Source organism: Verruconis gallopava (genome assembly GCF_000836295.1).
Source record: "Verruconis gallopava strain CBS 43764 unplaced genomic scaffold supercont1.2, whole genome shotgun sequence".
Classification (NCBI taxonomy): Eukaryota; Fungi; Ascomycota; class Dothideomycetes; order Venturiales; family Sympoventuriaceae; genus Verruconis; species Verruconis gallopava.
In genome coordinates, this window is record NW_015622138.1 from 490,113 (window position 1) to 506,244 (window position 16,132).

A 16,132-nucleotide genomic window follows, 5' to 3' on the forward strand; every position below is an offset into this window, starting at 1 on the left:
TGCTCGTCTGATTAGATGGGAGACTCACAAGAATGGCCGCTTTGTCTACAGAGCACGTGTTCTTCCGCTCATGCGAGTGTGCAGTAGTCTGGCAGGCCAAAGCGTGGATCTGGTCGTCTATTTTTAAGCCCTGATTGGCGGTCATAGCGGCAGATCAAAAAGCCATCGACGTTCTTTCATAGCCTCCGCACACCCTCACCGTGCTCCACATGGCGTTTCCAGCAGCAGCAGCCCATCCTTTCTCGGAAGTCGAAGTAGTGGTCCAATTTTTTTTTCGCACGGCAACTCAGCCTCGAGTCCTCCCGCTGCTGTGGTGGTGGTCGTGGTGGCTGCAATGCCACTCCGGAAACAGTGGACCTAAGCTCACACTCACCTCCTCGGAACGTACCATCCAACTGGGTCATGCTATCACCGTGCAGGCCGGCCCAGGAGCTCAGGATGACGATTCGAGGCCCGGGTTGCCCGAGTACAGGTAGCGTTTTGGCCCGACAATCTGACATCCGCTGCCATGGTAAAAGGAAGAACGGGCTAAGCCGTTTGGATCAGCCATGCGAGCTGCCCCTTGCTCCACTGAGTTCTCCGCAGCTTGGGCGCCGTTGAAGACTCGCCATAGACTCGACTAAGCTTTCTGGTAGGCTGTTTGCCTGCTGGCAATGCTTTCTTATTTTTTTTCCCTCCCAAATAAGCGTCGCTGCGGTCGGCTGATGCAAACATGCCGGCTACCAAGTATCTATCGATCTTCCGTCTCCCCTTCCTCTATCTTACCAAGCGCGACTGCCATTTTTCTTTTGGCCTCACCCTTTCTTCAGCTTGACTTCCCCGTCTTCTTCAATTTCATCCTTCCACCTGCGGCCGCCCTAAGCGTGCTTTGTGCTCAATGCGCTGATCGCAAGAGCTAAATCTCGTAGTTCCTCAGCTGCTGGCAGAGATCCTAGTCTCTCGGTGTGTGAATCTATCAAGATGTGTTATCAAGTCGTAGAGCGCTATGCTGGTCAGTCTCCCAATTTGACCGCTACTGATTCGATAGCAGCTAATAGCAGTGTAGTCTGCAGGTAATGAGAACGATCTCACTTTATTACTTTTCTGATAATCTCAGATGTTTATATCATCGCCATGCTGTTGATCAATGCGCCTCATACGGCCAGCGTGGACATGCCGTGACGGAGAAGACAGTACTTGTTGGCCACATTTGCGCGGCCTGCTCGTCCACGGAACAAACCACAGCAACGTCATCCTCTCGCTACAGCGATTCTGGCTACTGGAGCAGTTTGCAGTCATGATGCAAAAGCATCTTGCGCAACGATCCTTGCTTGAGGATTATCACACTAAAACCTTATCTGCTGTCATAACAAGGCGAGCAGTCAAGACTGATGATTGAGCACTTTCCCAAACAAGAGCTTGGTTGAGTCAAGTGAGTTTAGGACTCCGCACTTCCGGAGGGTAGGCAGATGAAAAAAGCCCACGCGATCGTCAATTGCACACTTCTACGACAGCTCGCTTTTCGATTCGTCTTAATGTGGTTAGGAATCATGCATATGCAAGCTCGATTGCTGAAAGCATATCTTATGCAAGTCGGAAGCGGTGCGTCGCAGGGCTGCTTTCGCTCCGCGATTAGATTGCTGCGAGATCGGCAACCTTTTTATCACTATGAGAAACGGCGAAATAATTTGATGAGAACGAATACCCACTCAAACGATTATTCTCCCCGTCCCGAGACAGTTATTGCTCGGATACTCTTGGTTCTAATCAATACTATCTTAATACATTTTTTTACGATCATTGCTGTAAAGTCGACACAGACTACTCACGTTCTTTCTAAGCGCAAAATCATTGAAGTTAGTAACAACTGAATTGCTCAATTACCCAAGCTTATGACCACGTAATGTTGCCAAGGAGGTTTCACATGCGCCACATTTATCGAAGAAGCAAGGGCTTAATAAGCCTGATGGATGACGCATGTGCATTAGGAAAGGAACTGTACTCTTCAAATAGGTTGATGGGTGTTAAATTACACTGACGAACTCATTGCTTGTACAAGGAAGCATAGCAGAGTGATACCGTCGTGAGACAGCTGGTCATATGCTCGGAGACGTCAAATAAACTGGTACTGATTGCGAGGTAAGTGTGCGAGGGGTTGCAACCGGTCGTTTGACAAGACCAGCTTGAGATTGGACCCAGCCTCTCCATAGTATCTTGCTCATTGTTCGGGAAAACCCTATTCAAGACGCGCCGAGCTAAGCAGGACCTTATACACATAGATGGATGTATTGCCATGCCCCTGCCAACTTGAGGACCGACGCATAAGGTTACCGCGGAATTCTCGAGTCAACCGCACTACCCGATGATGACACAGTAATATACTAGTCTGCCAATCACCATTATACCAACCGTTCTTGCCATTCCGACATACGCCTCGGTCACTGCAGGAACAGCGGTCACTCACGGAAATTCAAGGCATCATCCCGAACGAATCAGAAGCAATATCTGCCCATTAGTAGGAGGCCCAGTGCCCATATCCATGAACTCTACCCGGAACATCGGGCGCACATGCCATTTTCTCAGTTCTGAACCCAGAACCTGGATGTGCTTTATTTGAACTTTGGAATACACACCAAAGTCGAACTTGCAAGGCGTAGACAATTAGATGACGTCGAAAGAGCACTATTCAGGCCAAATTCCAGATCGCTTTTTACTTAGGCCATCAAATTTTTCCACAGAACCATCGTTTGTCTTCAACCATCGATATCCACACAATACATGCCACGTTGAAGCCTATGTCAGGCGCACACTATGCCTCTGGAACCCAAAGCGCTTATCTTCCTGGGCGACATTCTGCTCTTTCGTTTAGCACACTTTCATGCTCGTGCTTCTTGAGAAGCTATGTACAAAATTGACTCAAGTCTTTTCCTCAAGGCGCCTCTCCTTCGCAAGTTGAGCCTAGGCTAGCACTTTCTGGGATGCAGAGTCCAAATCTTAGTCAATGATCAAAGCGAAGTAGAACCTTTTGTCTTCACAAGTAGCCTCTTGCGTGGCATTGTCCGTTGTTTGAACATTGAAAATCACAGCGGAAAATGGAACGTTTTGGAAAGAAAAGTGCCCTCAATTGCATCACATGATGGTTGGAACTATTGTGCAACTGTTCGTGCAGATCCCCTGTCTAAATCTACCAATAAATGCTTCTTTGCGCCTGTACGCCTGAAACCCGCTTCTTTGATTAGATTAATAAGTAAGAGAGACACATCTTCCTCGCCACTCCTGTACATTCCTAATCGCATTTTCGTACAACCATCTTCCAACATCCGACCTTCGAATGGTATAGCCGATGGCGGGTCCGGTTGCTTGACCTCGTGCAGCATGTGGCGCGAGTTCATGCTCCACCCAACCGCTTCTCACTGAATCCATACCCAATCCGGGACCATCCATAAGAAGGCTAGGTCTGAGTATAACAAAGCTGTCAATGGGAGCCTCGTGACCAGATTCTGTGGCTGCTTGAGCGATCAGGCGCTCCATAACCTTCTTGTCCAGATGGGGTATCTTCAGCGTGACATGGTAGAGCCACAAGAAAGCGATAGGCACGTCACGTCGCTTTGTAAGGCCAGTAGATGAGATGGCAATCATGGTCGGCTTCTGGTCTTCGCCAATCACCCCCTCACGGCGCAATTCCCTCAGCGCGGCGAGTATGACCACAGAGCCATCCTCGCATATTGTCGGCTGATCAAGCGTAAAAGGCGTGAATAGGCTCCAGTTGAATTTTGGAACTCCGCCGACAGCAAAAATAACCAGGGATACAGGGATGCCCTCCGGTGCAAGAACCTTCTTGACAGCAGAGATATCTGTGACATTGCCTTGGATGATGGTGAGGTTGGCGTCGATGGTTCCTCGTGGAACCGCGTGCTCCTTCTCCAGCATATCGCGGAGCTTTTGAGGCGTTCTCGCGACTGTACGTGGGTCAGCTGCTGAAATTGAACTTGCTGATCGCACCGCATTGGGTGGTACATACGTGCCGAAACCTGATAGCCGTCCTTCAGCGCGAGTGCAAGCGCAGTGCACGCACATCCGCCTGTGGCGCCGAAGAAAGCAAGCGTTGGCTTCGCTGCGGACATTGTTGGTTCAGATTGCGTCGACCTCGGTGGCAAAGTCCCCTTTGTTAATCCCACGAGCGCTTGAAGATCGAGCGAGGATATTCTTCTGGATTCGCTTTGCGCGCGCGCTGATGTCCGACTCGTCGTTGTACAGTTGATTCGTACTGCTCGTTCATTCGAGCCATCTTCATCCAGGCTCCAAATGGCCCTTTATATCGCTTGCCATCCTCAGTCGCCGAAGGAGCATTTTCGAATCGACATTCCACCGTCGTCCACAAGGCGCAGCTCAAGAGGAGCAATTTTTGCGAGGCGATGGAAGAGTCGGAGCACTGGTGGTATATCAACCGGGGGTACAGAGCCATCCAATCGCTCCGTCTGCAGTAGAGACGGCTGAATTATCTCTCCGATCTGGAACACTATACCTAATATGGCTAGCGCTCGCCGTTTTTTCCTGATCGAATTCCTCCATCCAATCCTGTAACGCGAATTTCCCCCACCAAACCCCAGTAATGTGAGCCAATCACTCTGTTGCTACAGAGTACGCTCATGCATATATTTGCTCTATTTCTAACGTCGTGACATCAAAAACGCCCGCTTTACAGACGTCGAACTCGACACAAAGATCGACCGCGTCTTCTCCAAATTTATTCTGAACTGCTGACGAGAAAGGAGTTTCTGGCATCTCACAAGAAGAATACACAAAGGGAATTGACATCATCGTTCATTGGACGGCTGATCTTTGGTTTACTCAAGTTCAATTTCACAGTGATGTTGTTCATTCTAACCGTCAAGCTTCGTTGCACTTCTCACACTGACAACACAGTCTGCTACAAGGATTCCTTTTGATCTGCGGCGTGTACATTCTTCTCGTCGGCATCAGAGGAGTGTGCGCGATCATGAGCTGCCGCTTTGTTTGGATGAACAACAGCAAAGGCATCCTCTCCGGCCGCGTCGCGCATGTCGGAATCATGACCCACATCAAAGTGTCTTCCCAAGTACTCTGGGCCGATGAGAGTGACAATGATGACGTAGGCGTAGACGCAGCCCATGAAGATGGCCATGACCTTGCCATACTCGTACCGCTTGATCGTTCCTTTTGCTGTATGCTTCGGTGGAAGCGGGAATCGCTCGCCGATCCTCGATTCAATGGTGCTAGAAGCAGAGCTGACAAGATTGCCAAGCTGATAGCTTGTGCCGACAACGAAAGTCCTAAAGCTGCCAGGGCTGAGTTCCATCAAATGGATGGGAATAACGCCCCAGGCTCCTTGAACGCAGAATTGTTCAAAGAAAGCTGCTGCAATGACCTTTTTACTGGAAGTGAAGCAGTAGGGATACAACAAAGCACCGCCAACAACTGAGATGAAGATGATAGAGAATCGTCGTCCAAAGATCTGGCTGCTGTAGCCAACCAAAGTTCCACCAGTCATAGCTCCAAGATTCGCAACCCTTGAGCTCGAGTTAGCCAATACACTTCTGATGGTTAACAAATCACAAGACCTACACCTGGGTAACAGTGACCGCATTAGGGGAAAAGTTGTACTGATTTGTCAACATTGTCGGATATAGATCCTGGGATCCGTGTGACATGAAGTTGAAGCCGGCCATCAGGAGCACCATGTAGATAAGAAGCAACCAATGCTTCCTGAGAGCAACTTTCCCTTCGCTGATGAAGACTTTGGTAATGTTCGGATTGCTTTCACGAACAGCTTTGCGCTCTCTGTATGCTTTCGTTTCTGGCAGACACAGACGGAATATGATGATCAGAACGGGAGGACAAGCTCCAAACCAGAACAATGGACGCCATCCGTGGCTGGTGGTATCAACAAGTCCGCGCGCGAACGCAGTAGCAAGCAGGTAGCCAAACGCGTACCCTTGCTGAAGCATACCGGAGATAATACCACGTGCTTCGGGCGGACAGTCTTCCAGGGCAGTTGCAGCGGCTGTGTTGGGGGATCTGTTAGCACCCATGTACGGATTGCTTTAGTTCTATGACATTATACCCACCGTTACCATACAGACCGCCCATAGCAATGCCAAAGAGTGCTCGACAAGCCAAAAACGAACGATAGCTCGATGTGAAACCAGTGCCTAGTTCAAGCACGATGAACAAGACGTTGTTGGCGATGAAGGGCCACTTCCGACCCCATCGATCTGAAGCAATACCAAAAATAATCGACCCTACTGATCGAAGCATAAGAACCAGGGTGATTCCCCATGTTCTACCTCCTGTTAGCTGACGGCCTTGTGAGCGAGCAGAGGTCCAAACGTACATGTCCGTGTTCGATTTACCAAATTGCTCAGCCAACTGAGTGACCGTAAGAGAGACGGTGAAAAAGTCGAATGCGTCCCAGCTCCACGCGAAGAAGGCGACGAGGAAGAACATCCATTGTTGGAAGTTAAGTAGTGCAAGTGCCTTGAAGGGGTTTGGCGCCTTGTTCATGGGCGGCTTGAGGCTGGGGATGCGGGTCACGATGTATCTGCATTTCAACAAGTCAGGTGCCTTGCAGCCAGAAGCAAGCCGGTACTGGGTGTGTTTACCTGCCGATGGACATGGGCTCGGGCTCGTGCGTGAAAGCAGGTCGTAGCCCTTCCCCGTCTTGCTTCTCATAATCAGTCGCCATATCGTTCTCGACTTTGGTAAGTGTGTGCGCCAAGCTTGGCCAGGCTTTGATCAAAGGAAATTTCGGCGCAAGATGCCGCGACGCCGAACGTGTTCCTCTCAAGACCGAGTTTTCATTCAACAACTCTCGATGCCAAGCAGGAGAGGAGGAAGTCTTGCTCGACAAGACGACTCCGACGCGGGGTCTGCGATCATTTTAAATTCGAGCGCAAGCAGCCGGCGATCACTTCGGTGATCTCCCCAGCAGCGGAGATCATGCTGAAAGAAGTCGTGCGCGCTCTCCATTTTGTGGAGAAGGCCTGCTGCCGTCATCGGAACGAGGCAAGCAATACCAAGACACGCCATTTGCTGAGCTTACAAGGTCAAGCACCAAGCGCGGGGAATCTAAGGTGCAACGGCGACCGTTCTAGCCATTCTAGGAAGAGACCATTGCACGGCAAAGCAACGCACACGCTGATTGCCGTTGCATGCATACCGAGCCCTGCACGCGCCGGAGTAGGCCAAGCTGCATGAAGGTAGCATCGGCTGCCGCAAGCCGCCTGGAGATCCAATGGCTCTTAGGCCTTGCACAACTGCCGCGAACATGAGCATGGGTCGTTTCCCCAGAGTTTCGATAGAGCGAAGCCAATTTCTGAAAAATCATGCCATCGGCCCGATATCACCATCGTGACGGTGTTTTCGTCTTAGGTATAGATTCTTTTCGTTTCAGTGGGCCGGAGCAGCCTCGATTTCGACATTACGGTCAAGCCCGAAAACACCCGTAAGGCATTGATGGACAGGCTGCAACGAAGTGTGTGTCGACCGAGTCATGCTGCAGTTCTTCAGGATGAGTATGACTTAGGCCCTCTCCGAGACTCGACTCGAGAGAGGCGTATAGACGTTCAATTGTCCAAAACAGGCCCCTCGCTTCCATAGATCGGGTCTCTCTTGAACCATTCTATTTGCTTGATACGGCTGACTTTAGGCTCCTCGCCTGGCTTCCCGTAGCACATATCCCAACTCGCTCCTGGAGGATAACTGCCAACCATCTCAAAGTTCCCTTCTCTGTCCGTAATCAGCCGATGCGCTACACCAGCCGGGACAATTATCACGTCGCCAGCCTTGACGGTGGTCTCAACATTCTCCGGATTGTCATCGCCGCCAAATAATAGCTCTGCCGACCCTTGGAAAACGCACAGAACTTCGTGTGTTGTGCTGTGGAAGTGGCTCGTGCTGTACATGGTATACCTCCATTGCGGTTCGACTACCCCCACAGTCTTTAGATGCCGCTCTATTGAAGCAGGCGAGGCCCATGCACGAATGCAGTTGCGATAGATCAACAACGGCTTGTTCTGAGCGGATGAATTCGGAACTCTGCCGTGTGCCGGTATGTAATACGACGAAGCTTCAAGGGAAGTAAGCGGTTGCAGTTCGATCTCGGTGGCCATGTTGTTGGCAGACGTAATTGCGCGTCTCAGCAGAAGTCATGGGCTGAATCGACCAAAATGAAGGAGCGAGCAGGAACGAAAGCTTTTTAACTTAGTGGTCTTCTTACAATTCATATAGACAGATCGACGGTGGTGATCTCAGAATGATGTCGAGACACATTTATCTCTAGTGACATTAAGCCCCTGCCTGCAGTTCTTGACCCCTGAGATTGTTTCTTGGGGAAAGCGGGGATAGTGCGGCTGAGTCTGGCTGGTTTTTCTCTCGGTAATCAGCACCGAAATGCCCAATCCCGTTTGAGCTGTTGTGGTGCAGAGGTACATGGACAAATTCTGAAGACAATCAATTGACCCTAACTAGCTTTCAACGCTGCCTGATACTCTTTTTTGGCATGTCAATTGCCCAAATCGCGTGGCTCCCGGAACATGCTGTTCTAGAATTTATTCTATTGCCCTATGCAGCTCAAATGTCACCATTGGAGACTCTGAGAGTTAGATATACTTACAAAAACGTTAGATGGCAACCGCCGGAAGCCACATGAAAGCGGCTACTTTTTCTTTCACAGCGTCTTGTCAGTGAATTTCCAGGGAGGGTTGAATGCGGTCCATACGCGCTGAACATTATGAGTATGACTGCTGAGCTCATTGATTCCTAACTCTTATAGTGGATATCAAAACTTATAATCCAAGATGTCGACATGGCCAGAACATTACTTTGACGAAAGAGGCCACGGACCAGATTGATGCCGAGTGATTCTTGCATGCAAATGAGCTACCTCTATGTCGCAATGAGTGTCAAAGAACGCATTTTAGCCCTTACATCAAGACCTATGATCATGACAAGTTTTATACAACTCACGTGTTCGTGTTGTCGCAGCTTATGACGTTAGAAAGCGAAGACCTCAAACGGGAAGTAACGTGCACGCTTCCCGGCGAATTCGCTAGGAGGGTAGGGCAAGCAAACTGGATTATCTTTGTTCAACCATGCCTCTCGACATCGACGACGGAGGCTGTTGACAATGCCCATGCGGAATCGAGGAGAATCCTATTCGACATAATTAACAGGAAAAGCATGTGGATCTGCACTAGATGGCGCTGTTCCCATATCTGCATGGCAGCACATCTCCGCCGAGCCTGAGGCGATGGCGCTCCTGTCGCTTTTTACTTTTCTGGTAATCTGGTACTACGTTCCTCCATTTACCTTGAGGCTGATTCTCCATTATTTAGCGGGTTCTTCCTTTCTTTCTTCACTTTCCTCGTCTTCCTCCGGGGGTACGTCATGAGTCAACCGCCATCTACAGTTCCTGTGGCTCAGCACTACCTAAAATACACGGCTCTGAAGGGTTTCTTTGTACAAGACGAGCCGAGCAAAATCGACAAAGACTTCGATTATGTATGAGATTCTGCACGTAAGCTCTTGCGCACATCTTGGTTTGCTGACATAGCCAACCAGGCGAAGAGCAATCTCGGTCTGATCGATCGCAAATACCCTAGCGACACTGAACCTGACTCCTCGAAACAAACAACCCAGTGGCAACGCCTGGAGAACTACATCCAAACCTTGAATTCGCATGCTGCTGAAGACGAGCAATATAAGCTGCTATATTTTGGACGACACGGCGAAGGCGAGCATAATGTGGCAGAAGCGAAGTACGGGACGGAAGCTTGGGATGTATGAGCCATGTTCTGAACGAGGCTGATGGAAGTTAACATTTGCATACAGTGCTACTGGTCGAAGTTGGAAGGCGACGGCGAACTCAAATGGGCAGACGCACATCTCACCCCTGAAGGGGAACAGCAGGCACTGACAGCGAACAAATTTTGGGCTAAGGCTCTGAAGGAAGAAAAGATACCCGCACCGGAGAGCTACTACTCTAGTCCGTTGGACCGGTGCTGCAACACGGCAAGCTTGACGTTTGAAGGCCTAGATTTGCCGAAGGACAAACCGTTTAAGCCCTTGATCAAGGAGGTACGAGTGAAACAATACGGACGCCCGGGAAATGTGCTAAAATTTTCCCAATAGCTTATGCGAGAAGTTGTTGGTGTGCACACTTGTGACCGTCGCTCGTCCGCGACAGCCATCAAATCGCGTTGGCCAAACTTCACTTTCGAACCTAACTTCGCAGAGGAAGACCCTCTCTGGGTTGCTGATATCCGTGAATCTGACTCGCAGCTTGATCAACGTATCAAAACCCTGCTTGACGATATCTTTACTAACGATAAGCATACGTACATCTCGTTGACAAGCCACTCAGGTGCAATTGGGGGTTTCCTACGTGTCCTTGGTCACGAGCCGTTTGGACTGCAAACGGGAGGTGTTATTCCTGTTCTCGTGAAGGCTGAGAGAGTACGCGGACAACCGCCGCCAGTAAAGGTTGCTCCGGGAATCCCACCACCAACTTGTCCACCACCTCCAGGAGTTTGATAAATCTCGTGCGTTTACTCTCGCTTAGTTGAATGGCTTATCTTCTCCCGACAGTGGAGCCATTAACTCTATCTGAACTATGAGAATGCTAGTTCGGATAGACTCAAAAGGTTTTAAAAGATCGGCATTTCACACATGCAACTCGACCTTGTCTTCAGAACAAAGCCTAATGCTACACCTTGTCCTCCAATTTGATAAATCCTGCGAAATTTCCCCAGCGAACAAGCATTATGCAAAGAAGTGTGTTGGGCAGTTCTGCTATCAGTTCGGCCACAACAAAAATATGAAGAACCTCACCTGCCGGGTTTCATCCCTTCTCGTTTTTGTTGGTGATAAGAAGCTAGCGAGAAGCAAAGAAGCTCGACCTTTGTCTTGCTCTCCCTCTCTTTGCATTTTTTTTTTCATAGCATCCTTTTGGATCACATCTTACTTTACATTCTTCTCATGGTTTTACAACTTGATTTTGTGACCTAGAGATAATGCATGTATACTGTCGCACTTAACAGTCATCACATGGTTACATCTTGACATCAAGAACCGGGTCGTGACATCTTAGAGATGAAAAAACCGTTAAATGTGGCGTTTCCACACCTAAGATTCGAGAAACGCAAACTGCTGTCGAAGGCTGAACTGACCCAAAATTTACAATGCCTGTCTGGGCTCGTAATATGAGTATGGAGATGTGAAGCAGCAGGCACTAGTGAAGCATTCGGGCAAGTGCAAATGTTGTTAATGCTATGTTAACAAATAGTTTCCCAAGTGCAACAAATCCATGGTATCTCGCTCGTGTATTGCTCAGAACAATCGTCCTAACAATTTCAGCCATTGAACTCTGAATTGGTACATCATCATCTCTATAGCAGCATGTTGCGAATATTTTGCGCTTTCTCCGCCCAATGTTCATTGTTCTTGAAAGGGACAAGGATGACAAAGCAATCATCCACGTCTGGAGAAAGGATTCAAAGAGAACGTGCTGTTTCCATGTAGAGCGTCCTCCTTCAATAGATTGCAGGAGAACTGAAAGATGATTGTCATTCACAACAAAGACCATTGACCATTGCAAAATATCTTCCATGGGGACTGCTCAGATAATCATTTCTCGACTACATAACCCGCTCCGTAAGCGACTCTGGTCACCATTCGTATTCTGGTCCAATGAGTTTGCACAAAACATCGCCTTGGTCGTAATCACGCTGGGCCTGCGGGATGGAGTAGTCAATGTTGTGACCTTCTTTGGCTTCAAGTATCGCATGTTCTGTAACAAAGCTTTTTACTTTGTCCTGGTACCACTTTACGGCGTGTTCTGCTTCGCGTCATTTACATTGCTTACAATTCTTCGATTCAACTTACCTTGTGTTGGATGTAGTCGACCCTTGGCCAGTACACCATTCATTAATCCTTTCTGCGCGTCTACGGCTAGCTCGACGTCCTCTTTCTCAACAAGTCTCCAGTACGCGATTTCATGACCCATCCATTGCTCGTAGGCTTCACCTGACTTCGGTATTGTCGTCGCTCTTCGATATGTCTCACTGTCGTAGCTTGTATGCAATGCACTTTTCGCATCGAAGCGGCCAATAAAAAGCAGATTCTCACTAAAGGTTATCACACCCAATGGATATAGCCAGGTAATGTAAGCTTCACTGAGGTCGTCCCGGCTTGGCGGCAAAAAATGCCTTGACGCTCCGTATCCTTGCCTTAGGTAGTAGTCCTTTAGGCAAAAGTCCTTTGGTAGCGTTGTCGGATGTCCGGTCAAACAATGATAGCACTCTTGGAATCCATCCACGAATGTTTTCCAGTTGTACTTTGTCCCAGCAATGCTGCTGTTCCACGTATGGTCGTATTCATATTCGTCCTTTTTGAAGAGCGAAAATTCGTCACCGATGACTTTTCCAGTTGCATTTTTTGGCAACGGGTCAAAGTCATCTCCGAACTGGTCTTCAAAACTCACGGCAGGCTGCTCGCGTGCGTCAAAATTGACAAAGATGAACCCTTGAGGAGTCACATGTGTATGAATTTTGAACAAGGCATGCCCGGCTCGATCAAAGTCGGGAAGACCATCATACTCACGTGCCTTATAAAGTGATCCATCAGTCTTGTAGCTCCAGCCATGAAACTTGCACGTGAGAAACGAGGACGTGCCACACTTCTTGGTGACTACTGGGTGCCCCCGATGCCTGCAGATGTTGTGAAACGCATTAATGCTTCCATCACTTGATTTAATGATGAAGAAATTCCACCCAAACATCTTTGATCCTGTTAGTTTCCGTTTCGCGACTTTGCATAAGTGAAGCTTGCAAACCTCTGCAGCTACATAGTCACCCGCTTTCTTAAATCGTCCAACAAAGCTGGCAACATGCCACAACTGCAGATCGTTATTTGATAAGCATAGAATAGGGATGGAGCTACTGTACTGTAGCAAATATGCTTCTTCTTTCAAGCTGAAAAATCTTCTCATCGCGGTACCATCTTGAGCCTTGTCAGCATCACGACTTGATAATTGTTAGAAATCTTTGACTATTGCCTTACCTCGAGGGAAGTAAATCTGATACCTTCTTCTCTATGTCCACCTCACGAATGTTGACATCGGTCCCTTTTTGGAGATATCCTCCATTAGACAAAAAGCTTTTACTATCGACAGCCGTCATGGTACAGTGAAGGGAGAAGCCACACCTGCGGCTGTTTCGGAAAGTCCACGACGACTATGCTGAAGTTGTATATTCATCGCTATCGCGGCATCGGCTGCGGTGTGCCATGGTCTCAATCGCAGCTCGTTCAAGTGGTGCAGCCTCGCGGTCACAATCAAGCTTTGCTGATTGGCTGTGATAAGCACTTGTCGCAGACGCGAATTAAAGCTTGCCATTAACTGGATTGCTTCTCTAAATTTGTCCTAGCGCATCTCCTAGTCAGCAATCACTTGTCGAATTCTCCTCTTTCTCCTAGTCGACTCGCAGTCGAATTAACTCAAGTTAGATCCAGAGCCGAAGATAACGTATGTACGGAAGGCAATCATCAGAAGGCTAGCTCTTCATGCGGATGTAGGCGTGGAAGCGCTTAGTCCTTATCAGGTTATAATAGGAACCGTTAGGTTCGTGCTGCAGCACACTGTTCTAGGGACATATAATGAAGGCCCATATCTTTGGTTCCTCCTGCACTAATTAGAGCTTATTTCCACTCAAGCATATACCAGGTGCAAGCAAAATGGAAGACAACAAGATCGAGAAACAAGCTACTGTGCCTCCGGTTGTTGATGTTATGGAGGGCAAAGTGCTACAAATGAATAAAGATGAGATGCATTTGGCCAAGTTAGGATACAAACAAGGTGCGAAACCAAGATTTCCAATTCATTTTTTTTTCTTTTGCTAATATCCCATTAGAATTTTTTCGCCATCTCAGCTTGTTCGAGAATTGGGCAGCCACTTTTACTTCTATGAACTTCATATCTGGCATACCTGTTCTATTCGGTTGGGTTATGTATACGGGAGGACCCGAGTCTGCCTTTGCTAACTGGACCATGGTCGGAGGCCTGTCGTTCTGTGTGAGTCTTGTGTTAGCGGAGCTTGCAGCTGCCTTTCCTACGGCGGGTGGTATCTACTTCTGGTCCTATCGATTGGGAGGTGAGAAGTGGGGGCCATTCCTGGCTTGGATGACAGCCTGGTGGAATTGGGCTGGTAAGATTGTCTTGGGAAAGCAAGTTAATTTACGATTAACTCCCCGATAGGATGGGTTTGTGTAGTCCCGGGAGTACAGCAAGGCTCTACAAACTTCTTGATAAGTGCCCTCGAGATCAAATACCCTAATGCAGAGGTCTTGTCTAAGGGATGGTTCGCTTGGCTGCTAACCAGTATTGGAATGTTCTTTGCGATGGCACCGAATATCATTTCTCAACGCGTGCTTCGGATTTACTTTCGATTTGCTGTTATCATCTTCTTCACCCTATTCGCCTTGTACTGGATCTGGTTCCCAATCAAAGCTAGCGGCCATTTCCAGACAAGCGACGGAGTTTTTAACAATTTCTATAACGGAATAAATCTTGGAGATAAGAAACAAGCTTCTGATCCGTATTGCTGGGTGATTGGAGTTTTGTTCGGAGCGTGGGTATTTTATGGGTACGTTTTGAGAGGATTCCCAGTGGATAATATTTTGGATACACAAAGAAGCTTGTGACGATCAACCTAGATGGATCGATATTCTAACTGCATAAGCGTAGGTACGATGCTTCGGCCCATCTAGCAGAAGAAACGCATGAGGCTTCTGATGTCGTCGCAAAAGGAATGTGGATGGCCACTTTAAGCGCTTGGCTTGGTTCCGTTCCAACCCTCGTCATTGTTTTATTCTGTATCCAGGACTTTGATGGAATCATAAACGCAACCTATTCAAACAACTGGGCTGCTTATCTTGTTCAGTTAGTTGGGGAAAATGGTAAGATGAACAAGAGAGCTGACTTTTTCTTATCCATGTTGACTATGCTCTCAGGTGCTGTAGCGATACTGTCTCTACTTTGGGTAGATTCGACATGTGCAACGGCGAGTTGCTTTCTCTCGGCGCAGAGAGTGACGTTTGCCATTTCCCGAGATGGTGTGCTCCCATTTTCTAAGTTTTTCAGGAAACTAAACAGGAACAAAATCCCGGCCAATGCTGCATACTTGGTCACCGGTTTGAGCATTGCAATAACTTGTGCTGTAATTGGAAGCGCCGTCGCATTCAGTGCTATAACTGCTACTGCGACTATTGCGACCAACGTCTCCTACCTCTTTCCAATCGTGGCCCGATACACAGTCGGGAAGAAAAACTTTCAGCCCGCCGAATGGAATCTTGGAAAATTCAGCCCAGTCCTAGGACTGATCGCTAGCCTCTATATTATGTTCTTATTCGCTGTGCTCGTCCTCCCACAGCTCTATCCAGTTGATGCTGTAAGTTTCTCAGGCGTAATTGAGATTGCTCTCGCTAAGCAAAAATAGCAAACTTTGAATTATGCGCCGATTTGTATAGGTATTGTCAGCATTATCTCTTTGGTAGGCTGGGTTCTACCTTTCGGTTTAGGTGGTCGTTATTGGTTTCACGGACCTAAGAAAACGATTGAGGATCTGGACGCCGTCGGCAAAGAACCATGAGTTCCTAGGTGGCTCATGAGACTGAGGATCAAGAGTGTTAGAGGAAGAATTATGGTTGAGTCCTTGTGTCATTTGCCCAAGCGCAGATTGTTGCCTAAGTAGCGCGCTCCAATACAAATGTGCTTTCAATTTATGTGTCTCATATATATAGTCCAGGGGTGGGCGCTTGAGTTGCAACATCGAATCTGTGCTGTAACCCGGTTTGAAGCCTTCTCAAAATTGGCATGATATCTTTGATATACAGCGCTGGTCCTATGAACGAGTGCATTTGTTGTCCCTTGCTTGTATAATTTCTCCGGCCCCGAAGCTCTGGATCGCCAGTTGGGGGGGGAAGGGCGACCTAAAATCTCACTGCCGGTTGTTGAAACGCAAGCGAGGACTGCTCCGCGCTTCGAGTTGTAATCCTTCTGAATCTTGCATTCATCACGCAAAAGACTTATATTATTGTGTTCGTAGGCTAGAACCTTGCG

General features: G+C 48.3%; 6 protein-coding genes across 8 annotated transcripts; 2 read left to right on the top strand and 4 right to left on the bottom strand.

Annotated features, from left to right (window-relative positions):
- Nucleotides 1-3,095: 3,095 nt before the first annotated feature.
- Nucleotides 3,096-4,393, bottom strand: PV09_00668. 2 transcript variants are annotated; one of them, XM_016353442.1, is made up of 2 exons: nt 4,001-4,393; nt 3,096-3,938 (listed from the first exon to the last, which is right to left on the bottom strand). In XM_016353442.1, exons 1-2 carry the CDS (start codon nt 4,101-4,103, stop codon nt 3,220-3,222), a joined length of 822 nt encoding a protein of 273 aa, XP_016218595.1. In that variant the 5' UTR covers nt 4,104-4,393; the 3' UTR covers nt 3,096-3,219. The 2 variants fall into 2 exon arrangements, with proteins under 2 accessions (XP_016218595.1, XP_016218594.1); XM_016353441.1 differs by having other exon boundaries at nt 3,096-4,393.
- A 124-nt stretch (nt 4,394-4,517) lies between these two features.
- PV09_00669 (uncharacterized protein) lies at nt 4,518-6,943 on the bottom strand. Its single transcript, XM_016353443.1, has 5 exons — nt 6,621-6,943; nt 6,353-6,559; nt 6,087-6,301; nt 5,584-6,022; nt 4,518-5,528 (listed from the first exon to the last, which is right to left on the bottom strand). Exons 1-5 carry the CDS (start codon nt 6,701-6,703, stop codon nt 4,910-4,912), a joined length of 1,563 nt encoding a protein of 520 aa, XP_016218596.1. The 5' UTR covers nt 6,704-6,943; the 3' UTR covers nt 4,518-4,909.
- A 519-nt stretch (nt 6,944-7,462) lies between these two features.
- On the bottom strand, nt 7,463-8,129 carry PV09_00670 (uncharacterized protein; the record flags this gene model as incomplete). Its single annotated transcript, XM_016353444.1, has 1 exon — nt 7,463-8,129. The coding sequence occupies one exon, from the start codon at nt 8,127-8,129 to the stop codon at nt 7,584-7,586; it is 546 nt and encodes a 181-aa protein (XP_016218597.1). The 3' UTR covers nt 7,463-7,583.
- Nucleotides 8,130-9,078: 949 nt separating this feature from the next.
- Nucleotides 9,079-11,097, top strand: PV09_00671. 2 transcript variants are annotated; one of them, XM_016353445.1, is made up of 5 exons: nt 9,079-9,298; nt 9,354-9,519; nt 9,580-9,798; nt 9,850-10,095; nt 10,150-11,097. In XM_016353445.1, exons 1-5 carry the CDS (start codon nt 9,216-9,218, stop codon nt 10,549-10,551), a joined length of 1,116 nt encoding a protein of 371 aa, XP_016218598.1. In that variant the 5' UTR covers nt 9,079-9,215; the 3' UTR covers nt 10,552-11,097. The 2 variants fall into 2 exon arrangements, with proteins under 2 accessions (XP_016218598.1, XP_016218599.1); XM_016353446.1 differs by having other exon boundaries at nt 9,079-9,519.
- Nucleotides 11,098-11,304: 207 nt separating this feature from the next.
- PV09_00672 (uncharacterized protein) lies at nt 11,305-13,353 on the bottom strand. Its single transcript, XM_016353447.1, has 5 exons — nt 13,078-13,353; nt 12,963-13,017; nt 12,851-12,913; nt 11,902-12,796; nt 11,305-11,854 (listed from the first exon to the last, which is right to left on the bottom strand). The coding sequence occupies exons 1-5, from the start codon at nt 13,194-13,196 to the stop codon at nt 11,685-11,687; spliced, it is 1,302 nt and encodes a 433-aa protein (XP_016218600.1). The 5' UTR covers nt 13,197-13,353; the 3' UTR covers nt 11,305-11,684.
- A 249-nt stretch (nt 13,354-13,602) lies between these two features.
- PV09_00673 (uncharacterized protein) lies at nt 13,603-15,794 on the top strand. The gene is made up of 6 exons (XM_016353448.1): nt 13,603-13,870; nt 13,926-14,219; nt 14,270-14,657; nt 14,759-14,970; nt 15,025-15,461; nt 15,510-15,794. The coding sequence occupies exons 1-6, from the start codon at nt 13,750-13,752 to the stop codon at nt 15,660-15,662; spliced, it is 1,605 nt and encodes a 534-aa protein (XP_016218601.1). The 5' UTR covers nt 13,603-13,749; the 3' UTR covers nt 15,663-15,794.
- The last annotated feature ends 338 nt before the right edge of the window (nt 15,795-16,132 follow it).

Coding starts and splice junctions, on each gene's coding strand:
- PV09_00668 (XM_016353441.1), bottom strand. CDS start 4,056: ATGTGCGTGCACTGCGCTTGCACTCGCGCTGAAGGACGGCTATCAGGT.
- PV09_00669 (XM_016353443.1), bottom strand. CDS start 6,703: ATGGCGACTGATTATGAGAAGCAAGACGGGGAAGGGCTACGACCTGCT. Junction 6,560..6,620: donor GAGCCCATGTCCATCGGCAG/GTAAACACACCC, acceptor GTTGAAATGCAG/ATACATCGTGACCCGCATCC. Junction 6,023..6,086: donor GGGCGGTCTGTATGGTAACG/GTGGGTATAATG, acceptor CCCCCAACACAG/CCGCTGCAACTGCCCTGGAA.
- PV09_00671 (XM_016353445.1), top strand. CDS start 9,216: ATGGCGCTGTTCCCATATCTGCATGGCAGCACATCTCCGCCGAGCCTG. Junction 9,520..9,579: donor TCGACAAAGACTTCGATTAT/GTATGAGATTCT, acceptor ATAGCCAACCAG/GCGAAGAGCAATCTCGGTCT. Junction 9,799..9,849: donor ACGGGACGGAAGCTTGGGAT/GTATGAGCCATG, acceptor ATTTGCATACAG/TGCTACTGGTCGAAGTTGGA.
- PV09_00672 (XM_016353447.1), bottom strand. CDS start 13,196: ATGACGGCTGTCGATAGTAAAAGCTTTTTGTCTAATGGAGGATATCTC. Junction 13,018..13,077: donor TCAGATTTACTTCCCTCGAG/GTAAGGCAATAG, acceptor ACAAGGCTCAAG/ATGGTACCGCGATGAGAAGA. Junction 11,855..11,901: donor TCGACTACATCCAACACAAG/GTAAGTTGAATC, acceptor GACGCGAAGCAG/AACACGCCGTAAAGTGGTAC.
- PV09_00673 (XM_016353448.1), top strand. CDS start 13,750: ATGGAAGACAACAAGATCGAGAAACAAGCTACTGTGCCTCCGGTTGTT. Junction 14,658..14,758: donor GGAGCGTGGGTATTTTATGG/GTACGTTTTGAG, acceptor GCATAAGCGTAG/GTACGATGCTTCGGCCCATC. Junction 14,971..15,024: donor TCAGTTAGTTGGGGAAAATG/GTAAGATGAACA, acceptor CTATGCTCTCAG/GTGCTGTAGCGATACTGTCT.